The sequence below is a fragment of the Numida meleagris genome, chromosome 18 (genome assembly GCF_002078875.1).
Source record: "Numida meleagris isolate 19003 breed g44 Domestic line chromosome 18, NumMel1.0, whole genome shotgun sequence".
NCBI lineage: Eukaryota > Metazoa > Chordata > Aves > Galliformes > Numididae > Numida > Numida meleagris.
In genome coordinates this window covers 6,141,194-6,155,300 of record NC_034426.1, presented here as the reverse complement: position 1 = coordinate 6,155,300, position 14,107 = coordinate 6,141,194, and the positions used below count along the sequence as shown (strand labels likewise).

The following is a 14,107-nucleotide window of genomic DNA, read 5'->3' as shown; positions in this document are numbered from 1 at the left end:
GGAGAAAAAACGAATCATCTCTACAGAGGCCGAAAAAAAAACCAACCCAAAACCAAGAGCCATCGGACGATATTAAAACCGCAGCAAAGAAACTGAACCCGGGTCCCGCTGAGCTCAGCCCCCAGCGCTGCCGCCGTGCCTCGTGCTGCCCACGCCGTGGCACAATGCATGGAGGGAGGGGGCACGGGGACCCCGAGCTGAGCCCCGCTCCCCCCGGCCATACAGAAGCACAATTCCTTTGACAGCGTCACTTGGACAATCTCAGGGATTAGATGCATGCTGCACTACGACTGGCAATTACAGTAGCTTTCTGCTAGCTGGCACGTACTGTATCTATAAATTTTAGTACAAAAAAACTTAAAAAATACAGAAACTAGGTCAATTTGTTAACTACATATTTACAGGTAATTACAAGTCTTTTCACTCACAATCATTCAACTAATTGTCAGTGAAAATTCAAACTGTGCATGTTCTGAGGTACCCGTACTCAGGGGTGGGGGGCGGGGAGGGGGCACCCCGGGGGGCCGGGCTCAGTGCGTGCACTCGGGGAGAGCAAGCGGGGAGGGACGGGGCCGCGCCGGGACACAGCGCTCCGAGGGCACCGGGGGCTGCAGCACCCATGGGCCCAGAGCAAAGGGCCGCCCCCCACCCCAAGGAACCTGCAGGTGAAGTGCAATGGTCAGAGCCCCGCAGCTCAGTGGTTAAGGTGCTTGTTGGCTGCAAATCTGCTTTGCTAAGTCCCTCTCCAGCTGACGAGGCCTTCCACCATCCCCCCCGCCCCCGTGGCACAGTCGTTGCGCAATGGGATTGGGGCCACCAGCCATGGCAGGGTGACATTTGCCACCACCACTGGTTCCACTGGCTTTTTCTTTGGGCCATCGTCAGCTCCCCGCAACGCACACACCTCTCAGCAGACCCCGGCTCAACGGCCTCGTAAAAGTGCAAACTGACACAACCACAGCAGAGCGACGCGGCCCCGGCGACCCCACGACGTGCCGCCGACGGGCGAGGATGGCACAACCCAACCCAGAGCTCTCCTAAAGCCCTGCGAGAGACCTCCAACAGGGAGAGGGGGAAATCGCCTCAGAACTCTCCAGCAGCACAACGAGGACCCGTGTTTGGCGTGCTGCTAAGCTGGCCGGGCCTCGGGGCTGCGGTGGACACGCGGCGGGATGAACGGCTGCGACCCGGTGCACAAATGAACCCTTTTCACCCCACCTGCCCCATCTCTTGCTAAGATGCTGGGGTCTTAGAGGACCGAGGAGGAGGTCAGGACAAGGGGACTTCACAGCTTGAGGGCGGCCATCCGTCCAGCATGGCACCCAGGGGAGAACGAGGCCATCCTCTGCTCACGGGACTTGAGTAACAAAGCACACGTGCCTACGCGGAATAAGGAATGCACCAAAACCGGATCTCCACGTACGCGCGCATCTACGCACACACACGTGGAGTCATCCCACGTCACTTCTCTTTTCACCCTCCACAAAACCTTCCCCAGCCACAAACCGCAGCGCTGGGAGCCGGTGGCAGCCCTAACTCGAGAGCACCAAAGCTTGGAGCCCACAGTGACGGCACCGCGCTCAGCACGCCGCGCACCCGCCTGCCGCTCAGCCAGCGCCGTGCTTCCCTACCCCTACAGCGCCTTGTTTTCCTCTCTGCAGCCTTCCGACTTGCTGCTACCCTCCAGCAGCTTTCCAGCACCCTGCCAGCAGCTGTCCTGCCCTCCTGCTCCCTGCAAAAAGAAAGCGACGATGAACAGGGCACTGTTAAGGGCTCCTGGCTGCGCTCGGCCCCAGCACACGCTGTGCCCTCGTCCTAGGAGAGCCCCGCACAGCCCGCGAGCAGAGGGAGTGCTACAGAACAGCAGAACTCAAGTGCCCTGGCAGAACTGCACAGCGGGACGTGGGTGCGTGCACACCCCCACACACAGAGTATAGAAATATATACAAAGGAGATACCATATATATATATATCCGGAGATGTGCGTATTGAACAGAGTAATGGTAGACAGTGGTACAATACAATTTATTGCCTCTCAAGAAATGGCACATGAGGAGGGTGAGCGGGGCAGGGTGGCTGGCAGTGCAACGGGCCCTTCCCCTGGGGACCATAACAGCATCGTTCCAGGATCTACCACGGTGCACGCTGTGCAGGCTACGGCTCACGTGCGGCTCATGTCTGAAGCACGAGGGGTGCAGAGCAGCGCCGGCCTGCCCCCCGAGCCAGGCGAGGGATGGCTGCAGGGCAGTGGCTGTGGGAAGCCTGGCATCGTACCACACGGATTTCTTCAAGCCCTCTGAAGCCCACGGGCTGGGAGGACGGGGTGCAGGCGAAATGGAGCTGCACCATTTCAGCGCCGCACCCCAGGAAGAAGCAGGGAACACGCGACGTGGATGGGAAAGGTGCTGCCTCGCTGGGAGCCTTACACTGATTATAATTACATCAAACCGAAACATCTCTAATTGGATGAAGAGGTGAAAACGCTGGCTCCCCTGCTTTCGTTTTTGTTTTGTTTTCCATCTCTGAGCTAAACTACATCAGAACTTCAGGTCTTTGCAAAGGGGAAAAGAAAACCACCACCAAGTAACAGATTTCAGGTGTCAAGCTGCTGATTCGAGAACGCTGCAATACAATTTGCAAAGCAGGCCACACGGCAGAGCTTCCCCAGTGTTAAACACAAGCGTAAAAGACGCAACAGCACATCTTTGCCGAGGTACTGGAGCAGCTCCTAGAACGCACAGCATTCCGTAAGCCAAGGGCACGACCGCAACGAGTGCAATCCGGAATAACTGATCTTAGGCTTAAAAACAGAGTTTGCAAACTGATTCAGAAATTGTTTGCGTCTCTCCAGCGGCTTGCAGCGCTGCCCACGCCTCTCACACACCTCGAGTGCACAACCTGCGTCCCTCTGGCCACGCTGCACAGCGGTGCTTTCTCCTCAGCTCAGGCTTTTTAGGGCAGCCTCCTTCCCCCAGGCACACACAGGGACACACACATTTAGACCAGTTGATCTGAATCAGTTTTTGCAAACTATTTTAATTAAAATATTAACTTGTCGGAATAGTCCAGGTCTGCACATGATATACATGTAAAAATGGTTACTACACAATTCCTTCTGAATACAAAAAAAAAGCCAATATGGGATAGCCATCGTTTGGATTCAGCATTCAGTCATGCTCGACATTACACAAAGATGGGTTGAGAGAATTCTGTGGAAGTAGCTCAGTTTAAGCCAGAGACCCGACCAAATTCAAACCAGAACAGAAGCAAAAGAACAAACCCGCGGGCACAGCCTGTCCCACTGCTGCTGCTGGCAATAGAGGAGCTGAACTTCACGCCCTCGTGTTAGCACCATGCTCTGGACACACACTCCACGCTCACATGGTAAATGCCAGTACAGTTTAGGGGGGGGGGGGGTGTTGGCCTTTCAATTCTTTTTTGGTTTTTTTTCTTTTTTCCTCTTCTTTCTTCCTAAACCCAGGCACCTTTCCTAAACCTGTTTCGCTGCGTTTTTAATCCATATGGCAACGCAAAAAAAAGTGACCCCAAAACATCCAATTCCACGTAAAAACAAAGCAGAGGAAGGGCTAGGACAACTCATAGTCACCACGGTCCGCAGGGGCAACCGGTCTCTTCCTTGGGACCACCGCCCCATCCCAAGCTCCCATGAACTGTCTGGATTCCAAGGCTCCTCCCTACGGGGCTGCCCAAATATTTTGGTAGTTCCCATATTTCATGCGAGTGATATGCTACGTCAAGATGCTAAAAATCCCAGTGGGATTCGCTGGACGCTGGCAGAGTGTTAAGGGCTGGGAGCGGCCGTTAATTTAGCTAACGAAAGAACGTCGCCCTGTCGAGAGTACTGAACAGCAGCGAGACACTAGAGTATTCACTATATAAATATGTCACGTGGACAAACACATTCGGAAAACCTTGCTTTTGAGCCCTATAAACATAGTAAAGGCAAATCCTAGAGTTAGCAGCTAGTGTTTTCTTCAAGATGATTAGTGTGCAAGGAAAAACATTTACAGAGAACCCTGGCTAGTCAGTCCCCAAGGCAGAAAGCTTTGCCTCGAGCCAAACCTGCACTCCTCCTCACCCCACAGCGCTGGCTGCCCCAGCCTGCTCGGGCACTGACACGAGAGCACGGCAGCATCTCCAGTTCCCAGCACTAAGGGATGACACTATGCCACAAAGTCCCTCGCCTAATCAGACTCCCTGACCTTTTATCACCGTATTGATTCCGCGACCTCCTTTGCTTCCTTTCAGTAGTACAGCAGCTCCAACGAGCCTCTGGAATTAGTGCCTTCTTGCATGGCGTGATACGCTGCCCAACGATCACAGCATCTCAAGGGACTGTAAGAGTTGTAAAGTATTGCAGCGACAAAAATAATAAAAAGGAGCCTCACATGCAGCAAGATCTACAGTGGTGATGTAGGTTAGTCATCAGCTGGGAAGAGTCATTGGCTCAGCTCCTCCTGGTACACTGTGGCAACTAAACATTTAAACAGTTGGCTACACTCTACATGTAAACAGGAAATTGCAACAAGCCAAAAAGGTAATAAATTGGTGGATGTAGTGTAACAATGAAAAACCCAATCAATGGCATTTTGTGACTATGGCATCCTTCAGAACACCTCTGGCATTTGAGACTGATTGGCTGAAAATCTAACATTTCTGAATGGAGCAAAAAGGACTACGCTGGGCTCCAAGAATTATTCTGATGCTTAGCTAAAATGAGATGTCACAGTATTAGCTGTACAAGTGCATTACTTACGCTCCTCTGCCCAACCTCGCCTGAGCCACCAGCAGCACAGTCAGGGAGTGCTAAAGCAGGAATACAACTTCTAACATTTCTAGCCTGTTCCCTCCAAACAGGTTTACCTACAGAGCTCCCGGGAAGCTGACCAGTGCCTTCTGAGAGAACTTCACTCCTGACACAACGCGGAGCCGGCACTTGGGTAGAAGGGCCCTGCTGAGCCCCCGCGGTCTCCTGGCCTCTCTTCTGACCCTTCTTCCTCACCTACAAGTCTTTGAAAGCGCCTCCTGGCAGAGGCCATACCCTAGAAATGTTTCCACTTTCATGACAAATAAAAACGGAACAGAAGATCCAGCTGTTCCTCCCCTGGATGTTGGTTTAAAAGGCAGCTTGCCTGGTTTTTGCAGGGTGGCAGTTCGAAATTTATGGACATGGGAGGAGGTCTCCGTTCTCCCTCAGGCTTCCTACGCACGGTGTGACGCGGGCAGCCTGAGGCCCTTCTGTCCTGTCAGTGTGATGACCACCAGCCAACTCTTCTGACTAATTGCATATATTTCTCAGATGCCCTCCCGAGACCCCTCCAAAAAGTAAAACAAAAACAAAACCAACAAACAAACAAAACAAAACAAAAAAAACAACAACAAAAAAACCACCCCCCCCCTCCCCCCAAACCCTGCAGCCAAATACTATGACATCCCAGTTAGTAAACACAAAACGTAATGCTTTACAAAATGAATACAATATTCCATGTGCACCCAGCTTCCACACGTCAGCACCGCACTGAGGAGGCTGCTGGGCTGGTGTCTGTAGGCAGTTTCTGTTGGCAGACAGCTCCAGTGGAATTGCCACCCTCAGTTATTGTTTAAGTTATGTATAAGACATGTGTGAACCATTGGATATTTGTGAAGTAACACTTGTGCTCCTGCTCATGCCCTGTTCCGTCCGTCCCCCAGAAGCTGTCCGCCTCAGAGCCTGGGGGCTGTTGCGGACCCCTATCGCACTACCTCGAGGTACCCCCTGCATGGGCCCCGAGGGGTGACCCCATGGCTGGGGTCCACCTTGCATTGGATGGCCCCAAGCTTGCGGTGGGCCACCCATGGGATGACCCCAGTGAGGTCCTGCACCCCCAGTAGGATTGTGGGACCAGCCAGAAGCTCCCGGGTAGCTGTGGCTGAACGCCTCGGGGGAGAGATTAGAAAGAACCATATTACTAAAACCTAGCCTCATGCTTTCTGAGTCAAAGGCTTCGATCTCGCGAGCTTGACGCTCCAGCAGGCTTCGTATCCGTTCGGTACGCTCGTTCTGCAACGCCAGCATCTCCTCCTCAATCTGGGAAGAAAAAAAGAAGAGAGTCTGTAGCAACAGGGCTCCTTCATGGGCCTCAAGTTTCTGGAGGACTCTGAACACCAAGCTAATGACGAATCTTCTCCCCGTATTTCTACAGGAGATAGGATCCAGCTCACACATCCACCAACAAACTGTGCAGAATGCAGGAGGATAAGCCCCGTGGACCTGTCCATGGCAAAGCACAGTGAACACTAGCTGGCATGTCTCGCTCCTCATTCCCTCGTGAATACAGAGATTCTCAGGGATGGGAATCCCAAGTTTGCAGTGATACTAACAGCTTGACATAGACAAATCTTTTAAGACTACAGCTTCCATAGGAACCTACTGGGAAAACACCTTTAAATACAGCCAAGCACGGTATCTATAGAGACAAATGCCTCCTAACACTGCTTAATGTGACCTCTACTGCTTGTAGCTGAATCTGGTGATGACATTTGCTCTTTTCTCCAGGAGCCAACGTATTAGCCCACATTCAGTTTCCTCTCCAATGTTCATTGGTCAGATTTCCTTAGCTCTCATTTGCCACCTGTTATCCATCCATTCCCTAAATTGGTCGTGTTACCCTGCTACCTTCTCCAGTGTGTGTGGCTGAAGAAAGCAGGCAGTGATGATTGCAGCGTATGGCAGATTATCAGCTAGATGATATGCACAGTGGCAACTCCAATTTCTTCCCTGCAACACTGTTCCAAATCGGTTTCCAACAGTGCTTTGGTAGGGGCACTGGGATCAGCTCTCTGAGCACTGGTAACACGGAGCCATGGCCTCCTGACACCCATCAGACAGGGACAGAAGCCTTTCTTATTGAAACCTTTGCAGTCAGGTGGAAAAGCAAAGAATTGCTTCATTATCTTCTTGCCAGCACTGAAAAAGCAACACTTGGCATCAGTGAAAAAGTCCAGGAGGGTAAAAAGCAGTAGCCAAGACTTTCAGCATGGCTCCCTAGCATCTGCTGTCAGTGACGCAGCTAAGAGGCGACGTCCTGGTCCGCGCTGAAGGCAGCGGGCAGAGTGCTGTACTGGTAAGCACCCTCTTGCCTTAGTCAGGGAATATGCAAAGTGATTTCATCTGGAATTTAGGAAACAATCTGCTCCCGTGTGAGTCATCTCCTGAGCCATTTCAGGCTCCCAGAAGCAGCCTTGCCCACTCGCCTGTTTCTTGCCACTAGGTGAGTGACACTGGGTCTCTGCAGAGCAGCCTGGCTTACTCTTGCTGAAAGCCACGCAGCACTTAGTGGGCCTGCAAATGGCAGAAGAGGAAGAAGCTGCCTTCTCTAATGTTAGCTCTTCAAAAGGCTGCAATTTATCTAAGTGGAATCCCCTTCTCTTTCAGAACTGCAGCTCTCCAGCACGTCTGGCTGCGCATAGCTCTCAGTCTTTGTGCCAGCAAAACAAACGATATGCAACCGAGCTGCACAGACAGGCATGCCCGACACCCTGCATGAAAATGACATCACTTAGAAACGACCTCAGGATGCAGGACTCTGAAGATGAGGTGTCAGAGGCACACGTGAAGGAAATGAGTAAATCTAAAGTCTTTTAAAGACCCTCCTGGGACACGCTCAATACTGCTGCAGTGTAAACAGCACAGCACCAGGGTGTAACTTGTACAGAGCCTCAGACACTGGCACTTAAAAGGGTGCATGGAGGGGCTGGTTACTCCCTCCTGAGCCCAAGTCAGACATGTGTGCTCCACTGAGTTACTATGGCGATGGGCACCATCAAAAATAAAGAGCACTGTGCTGAGAAGGAAGCAGAATCCTATGCGCAGGATAACTTCTGGAATCTGGTTCACTGCTGAGCATCGGGGACTGACTTTGCCACAGGCTGCATGTGTGTTTATGTGCACAAAGTCAGACATTCATCCTGTGCACAAAAGTGCCCTTGCTCTGGCTGCCAGACAGCCTCAGCTAGCACAGACACACAGATACCAGGTGACATCGCTGAGCAACCTGCACCAGAGCACTTGCAACTCCAAACTCTTACGAAGTCAGAATACCCTTCCCTGTAAAGGATACCCTTACAAAAGGAAGATGCATCCACCTTTGCACCCAGGTGTTTTCCCTTGAGCTGCCACTAAGTGGCTGCAATTCCAGGAAATCTCACCATTGGTCCATGATTGTATCATCACCAACGCATTAGCACTGCACATATGGCTAAATAAAGGCTTCTCATCTACGGAAGTTGAAGGACCATACAGTTTTTCCACTGTTATAAGGTGCACAGGGCACCAAAAAGAAAAAAAAATGCTAGATCTTGTTTCCTTTTCTCCTTTACACTGTAGTATTGCTAATCTTCCTATCACTATTACTGACGCCAATCAATTGGCATGGGCCTTCCATGCACAGACTTTGATCCTCATCTACACTGAGAGTCTTACACAACACTGTCATAGGTTGATGTGAGTTTCTTGGGTTCAGCTTTCAGGATAACACCATGCGCAGTGCTGATCCTGCACACAAGGAGCTTGGCTTGCTGCAGCATGCTTCTTCCCTTCAGCTCACACCACCAGAGGGCAATGCACACCCAGCCCAGGTATATACACAGAAGCAGGGCTGGGACAGGAGCAGAACTAACGATGGGATTTAAAAACAGTTGTCCCAGATAAGGGTGCCACATAGGAACCCTGTTTGCACAAATTCAGTTTCTTCCAGAGATTCAGCTACCAGCAGGAGACTGAAGCACAGTGCTGCCTTCTTGGAGACGTTCCTCTGCTGACCATGAGGTGGAGCAGCTTTATTCCAGCAGGGCCTTCTACCAGCCAAGCATCCATCTGCTGGCCTCTGGGAGGATTTAAGTGCAAAGAACCTCGAGGCCACAGAGTAATTGCTGCAATTTAATAATCGCCGATCAGCACTGAAGCTGGGAACTGCTGTGTGAATGGTGATGGCCGGCACCCTCAGAGCAAATCCAAAGGGGGAAAATTCCCAGCAGGAAGGCTGACTGCATATTTCCTTTCACTGACCCTTCCTCTGCATTACCCTTCCTCTGGTTTGTGCATGCATTTCTACAAACCCCATGCATCTGGCACTGCATAGAAAAGCATGCTTCGGCAAGGAGCCCCTTAACACATGCAATAGCCAACTCAAGTTGAAATCTAGGGAGCAGCAGGTTGCCCATGCTTGTGAGTCTCAGCTAACTGCCACTCTCTAAGGGCAGTGCTGCTGACATCAGCCTTTCCAACACACGTGGCATTTCATGGGGAAACTGCAGCGTGGGCTCCACACTGACAAACAGAGCAGAGCACAGATGCGGTTAAAAAAAAAAATCATATCTCCAGAAAACATGGGGTCTCCAATCACAAGCCCACCTGGTACATTTTAACTTTGCCCCGCATTTTTTTCCCCAGAAACCTACTGCTAGTACCATGCAAACTTCAAAACAAGCAACACCTTCACTTTAGGTCGTTGTGTCTGATCTCTATGAACTGAGGATGTTGATTTGCAGCTCAGAGAGAAAGAACCATTCGTTTTCACTTCTGCCCAGAGAGGCATAGCTCCCTCTGGCTCTGGCATGCATCAAGCAGCTCCACCCCAGCCAGAAAGCCAGAATCAGCTCACAGAGGACGGCTGAGCTGGCAGAAAGTTTAGCCTGTGTCACTGAGCCATTATCCCGGAGAGGCAAAAATCCAAACGATCTGTGCATTTATCTACACAGCGAGGCAAAAGCAATTTCTCTGTATTTTGATAGGTACGGTGCTGAAAGATGCAGTGTGCTAAGGATGCTCGCACGCCCATTTTACCTTCTGCTCAAGGAGGGCCCGACGGAGGGATACCCTCTGTTCAAGATCACGCAGCTCCCGGTCATGCTGGGCTTCTGCCTGCATCTTGATTTTACTCTGATATGCATTCAGCAGCTCCAATTCTTGCTGCAGCTGCATCTTCAAAACCTGGCACTCTGCTTCCTGTGCTTCATCCAAACGCAGCTGGGAAAGGCAGACAATAGAGACGTTTCACTATGGGGTAACCACTCATGATACTCTGGGGGAGGACTGCAGGGAGAGGGAGAGAATGGGATGGGACTTTTGTTTTCTTAGCGACACAATTGGTCTCTCTATTGTACTTAGTTTCACCAAACAGAGAACCTATAGTGACAAAGACTGGTGACAGTGAGCCCACAGTGCTGATGCAAGTGACGCTGATGAGCAGTGGTGCCTCAGGAACCACGATCCATACTGCAGAGAACAGACTGCTGTAGGTGCTAATGTTCACAGCTCTCCTTTTTCCTAGAGGCAAAGAAAAGGTCTCTTGCTCTGTTCAGCTGGATTAACAAATTTCCCGTGTGCAGGAGACTTAAGTTTGCATTCCTGCCAGCGCAGGACGTAGGGCAAAAAAATGACATAAATCTAAAAGCGGTTTAACACTGAACTTTTAACTTCCCTCACATAAATTAGGCCAGCTACCCTGCTGTGTCAGTGTCAAATCTGTGCAGAGTGATAAGCAGGACACGATATGCATGAAGTGCAAAGAAAACTGCACATTCAGTTGTACCAAGGACTCAAAGCATTGCTCACATGGTCATTCCTTGAAGAAGGGCTGACAGAACTTTCAGAGCACTTTCAACATTATTTCGGATTTACAGTCAAACCTCTGAACTCCTTCATGACTCACTGAGCATTTTCCACCAGTGGGACATGCTTTGGTTGGTATCACTGATAAATCAAAACCTAAATGACTTAAAATAGCAAGTTGCATATTACTTAATGATGCTCTGTCAGGGACATTCATGCTGTCAGACTTCATGCAAAAGCAGTCTTTCAGCCACACAGATGCATCACTTTGCATCCCTTCAACGAAAGCTTCAGCTTCAACCTGCCTGACGGGGATAATACCTCTTTCCTCTGTATTTGAATGCAGATTTTAAATACAGAGGAACGACTGTGCTGGGTTCGGAGTGTGTAGCAAGGAAGCAGATAGCCTGCTGTCAGGATACAGACTGCTTAAAATGCAAACATCCCTATTTGGCTGAGGAACCCTGGGTCCCTCGGAGGCGACTCACAGCTTGTGTAGAGAGCATTTCATTAATGCTGTGATCGTACTGCTCAGCCAGGATAGCCAGCTTCCGGGTCTGCTCCTCCTTGAGCCGTTTGAGGACAGCTTTATGTTCACTCTTTGGCGTGGTCTCCAGCAGATGGTTTCTCAGTGCTTTGTACTGTCTGGTTTGGATCTTGCATGTATCCTGAAACTGCTTCTTTATCTGTAGTTCTTTTGACTGGAAAGATGGAGGGGACACAAACAAAGAAAAAAACAGCATGTTTCAAATGGGAGAAATATCCATTCAAATGGATATTTAGGATTACATTAAGGATATGAGTTCAAGAATCCACAAATGTATAATAACATCTACAGTGCAAGGAGGGAAGCAAAATATACAAGAGGCAATGACTACTGCTGCAGCTGCTTTGACACTGCCACTGTGCAAAACAATTACAATAGAGACACTTTTATAACAAAGCTCCAGCCTAAATACAGCTGTCTCCGCACAAAGAGCCTCACATTTGTCACTGGACTGGATCCAGTCCTGGCTGTTGCTTTTCAAGAAAAATTCTTGAGGGACAGGACTAATATTAATTAGCACCAAAAGCCATACTTACACGTGACTGTGCTTATATGGCACGTATATATGAATGGCATTTAATGTCATGAGAAGAAGCAGATCTGGTGCATGGGAAGGGACAGGGAAAAAGAGAAACGCTTTTTCCATTGAGAGTGATGAAGATAGGATGCGTTCTAACTCTTGATATTAGGAATCTGGTTTTCATAAAGATACTCAAAAATGGCTGGGAAAGATTAAACACCTGAAGATATGTACCCCCAGCAGCACTGATGTTGTGCTAGTCTAGCGAACAAAACAATTCCCCAGACCCAACAGAGGCTGAGTTTTCCTTTTGCACTTGCTGCATCTCAGTACTGTGCAGAGATACAACTTTGTTATTGCACATGGGGCTGAGAGACATCAATCTAGGACAAAGGATCTGGACCTGACTTAGCTGTGTGACCTTGGATACATTCTTTCTGTCCTTCTTTCACCTGCCTTACCTGCCTCCAGAGCAGCCTGAAAGGGATAGCAGCTACCAAATGCATTGAGGCCCTGAAAAGGAAGGAGTTCCCTACAGGAGGACTGGCAGGGATACTTCTAACTAAACCACAACAAATTCAGGAGCGATGAATGGAGGTGGTTAACTGACTGATAGTCACGTTCCCCATGGTAAGACAAACAAAACAAAGCACAAAAACAAACAAATCAAACCAACCACATCAGCACAGTGAGCACACAGCCTGGTCCATTCACACCACGGTCAAATCCTAGCATGCTTGGAGCAGGAACAGAGCACGGGAGCAGATTTCTGATCCTAAATAAACTGGAGGAGCTCTGGAATCTGAAGCAGCACTGCAGGTACATGTATATGTCTCCTGTCAGCCCCTGCATTGACTGCTCCTGGAACTCACCCAGGGCTCAGCAGGGCAGGTGATAAACACGGCACCTGTAGCTACACAGAAAGATCCTGTGGGACCAAACACGTCCAGCCCAGTTCAGGCACCAGCAAGTTTTGTTGTATAAACCAACAAGTCCATCTTGTCAAACTGATGCAGAAAACAGGACAGACTTCAATCACACAAAACATATATAATGGAGAGGAAAATACCACTTTTACCCTTTCTAAATCCACAGTAAGTTATTCCCCTCCTGAAGGCCTTTAAGGTGCTCTCTCCCTCTCCCTCAAGGAATTGTCTGCAGGTGCTTACACGTTCCCAGAAAGGACCGCAGCAAACATCAGCAAACTGTTTTGTCCTCACATTCTGTGAGGTTTCACTTGGACACCACCAGGCTGTTTACAGCCTTCCAACCCAAAGGCTTCAACAACAGGAAACAGAAGGGAGGGGTAAGATTTCCAGGCAGCCTCCTGACAAGATCATTTTGACCCGGTGTTGTGAAACACCAGCATGAGGGGGTTTTCATCACAATTAAAACGCTCCAAATAAGAACAGAGCAGTTTTTAACTGGAGGGTGAGTTCTGTGCAATTCTACACAAGGTGCCGGATTGACAGCTCAAGCCTGAAATCCTCCGCTAATCGCAGGACAGCCACGCATGGCACAGCGCAAGCTTTCCATGCCTCCTGCCAAAACGCCACGGCCCTGTCCTTGCTGGAATGGAAAAAGGACGGGGTTGGATGCTCTGCAGAGGGCAGCTCTGCAGCCCGGAGAGAGCTGAGGTTCTGCTGGCCCCGCTGCCAGCAGGGAGCGAACATGGATGTGCTGCCCACTCGTGTTTGCACCGCATCACCTTGGGGAGGCAGAACTCATTCATGCTAATCTCAGAAGGATCAACCTAATGCAGCTGCTTCAGTTTTATTCAGCTCAGAGTGCAGCACAGCTTCGCCGTGAAGTCATCAGCTATTTATACACTATATCCTTGGAGATTCTCAACAGTGATCAGATGGTCCCTTGTACTCATAAGCCAGGTTTTCACTATTTAATATCATTCTAATATTGGCAAATCACGTTTTTTTCTTGCTGAAGTTCTACCTTCCAGGGTATTTTTTCTCTGCAACAAGATAGTTAGCACCAACTGCAGGTTAAGTCAGATGTGAAATATGAAGCAGGAACATCCAGAACAACAAAGAGATCCCATGCTCAGTATGCCATGCACTCCTCTTGTTACTGGCACAGCCGAGCCCTGGGTGGAGAAGAGCCTGCCTCCTCCTCAAAGGAAATGCACCAGCAGCTACGTGAAAACTTTATACACCATTCTCAGACACTTCAGAATAAACCACTGTGCTTCTCTGGATGAAGCTTACAACGAAAACAGTAAGAACCTCAATTACAGAGGGCCCGTACTTCTGGCCAACCACTGCAGCTCCAAGAGCAGGGCAAGAAACCCACGAGAGCGCATCATGGCAAAGGTCAGCGCTGGGAGCTCCCTGAGCACACTGCAGCTGGCTGCCGCCCTTCACACCCGCTAACACAGCAGCCGCACTACAAAGGCATTCACACAGAACCTCCT

The 14,107-nt window shown here is 49.9% G+C and overlaps 1 protein-coding gene across 1 annotated transcript in view; it reads right to left on the bottom strand.

The window, feature by feature from the left end:
• Positions 24-14,107, bottom strand: part of TAOK1 (TAO kinase 1) — a 59,858-nt gene continuing 45,774 nt past the window's right edge. The window contains exons 18-20 of the mRNA XM_021415625.1: positions 11,101-11,313; positions 9,845-10,027; positions 24-6,088 (exon numbers count right to left, since the gene is read on the bottom strand). Coding sequence (XP_021271300.1) covers positions 5,627-6,088; positions 9,845-10,027; positions 11,101-11,313 — 858 coding nt within the window. The 3' untranslated portion in view covers positions 24-5,626. The remainder of the gene's footprint in view (positions 6,089-9,844; positions 10,028-11,100; positions 11,314-14,107) is intronic.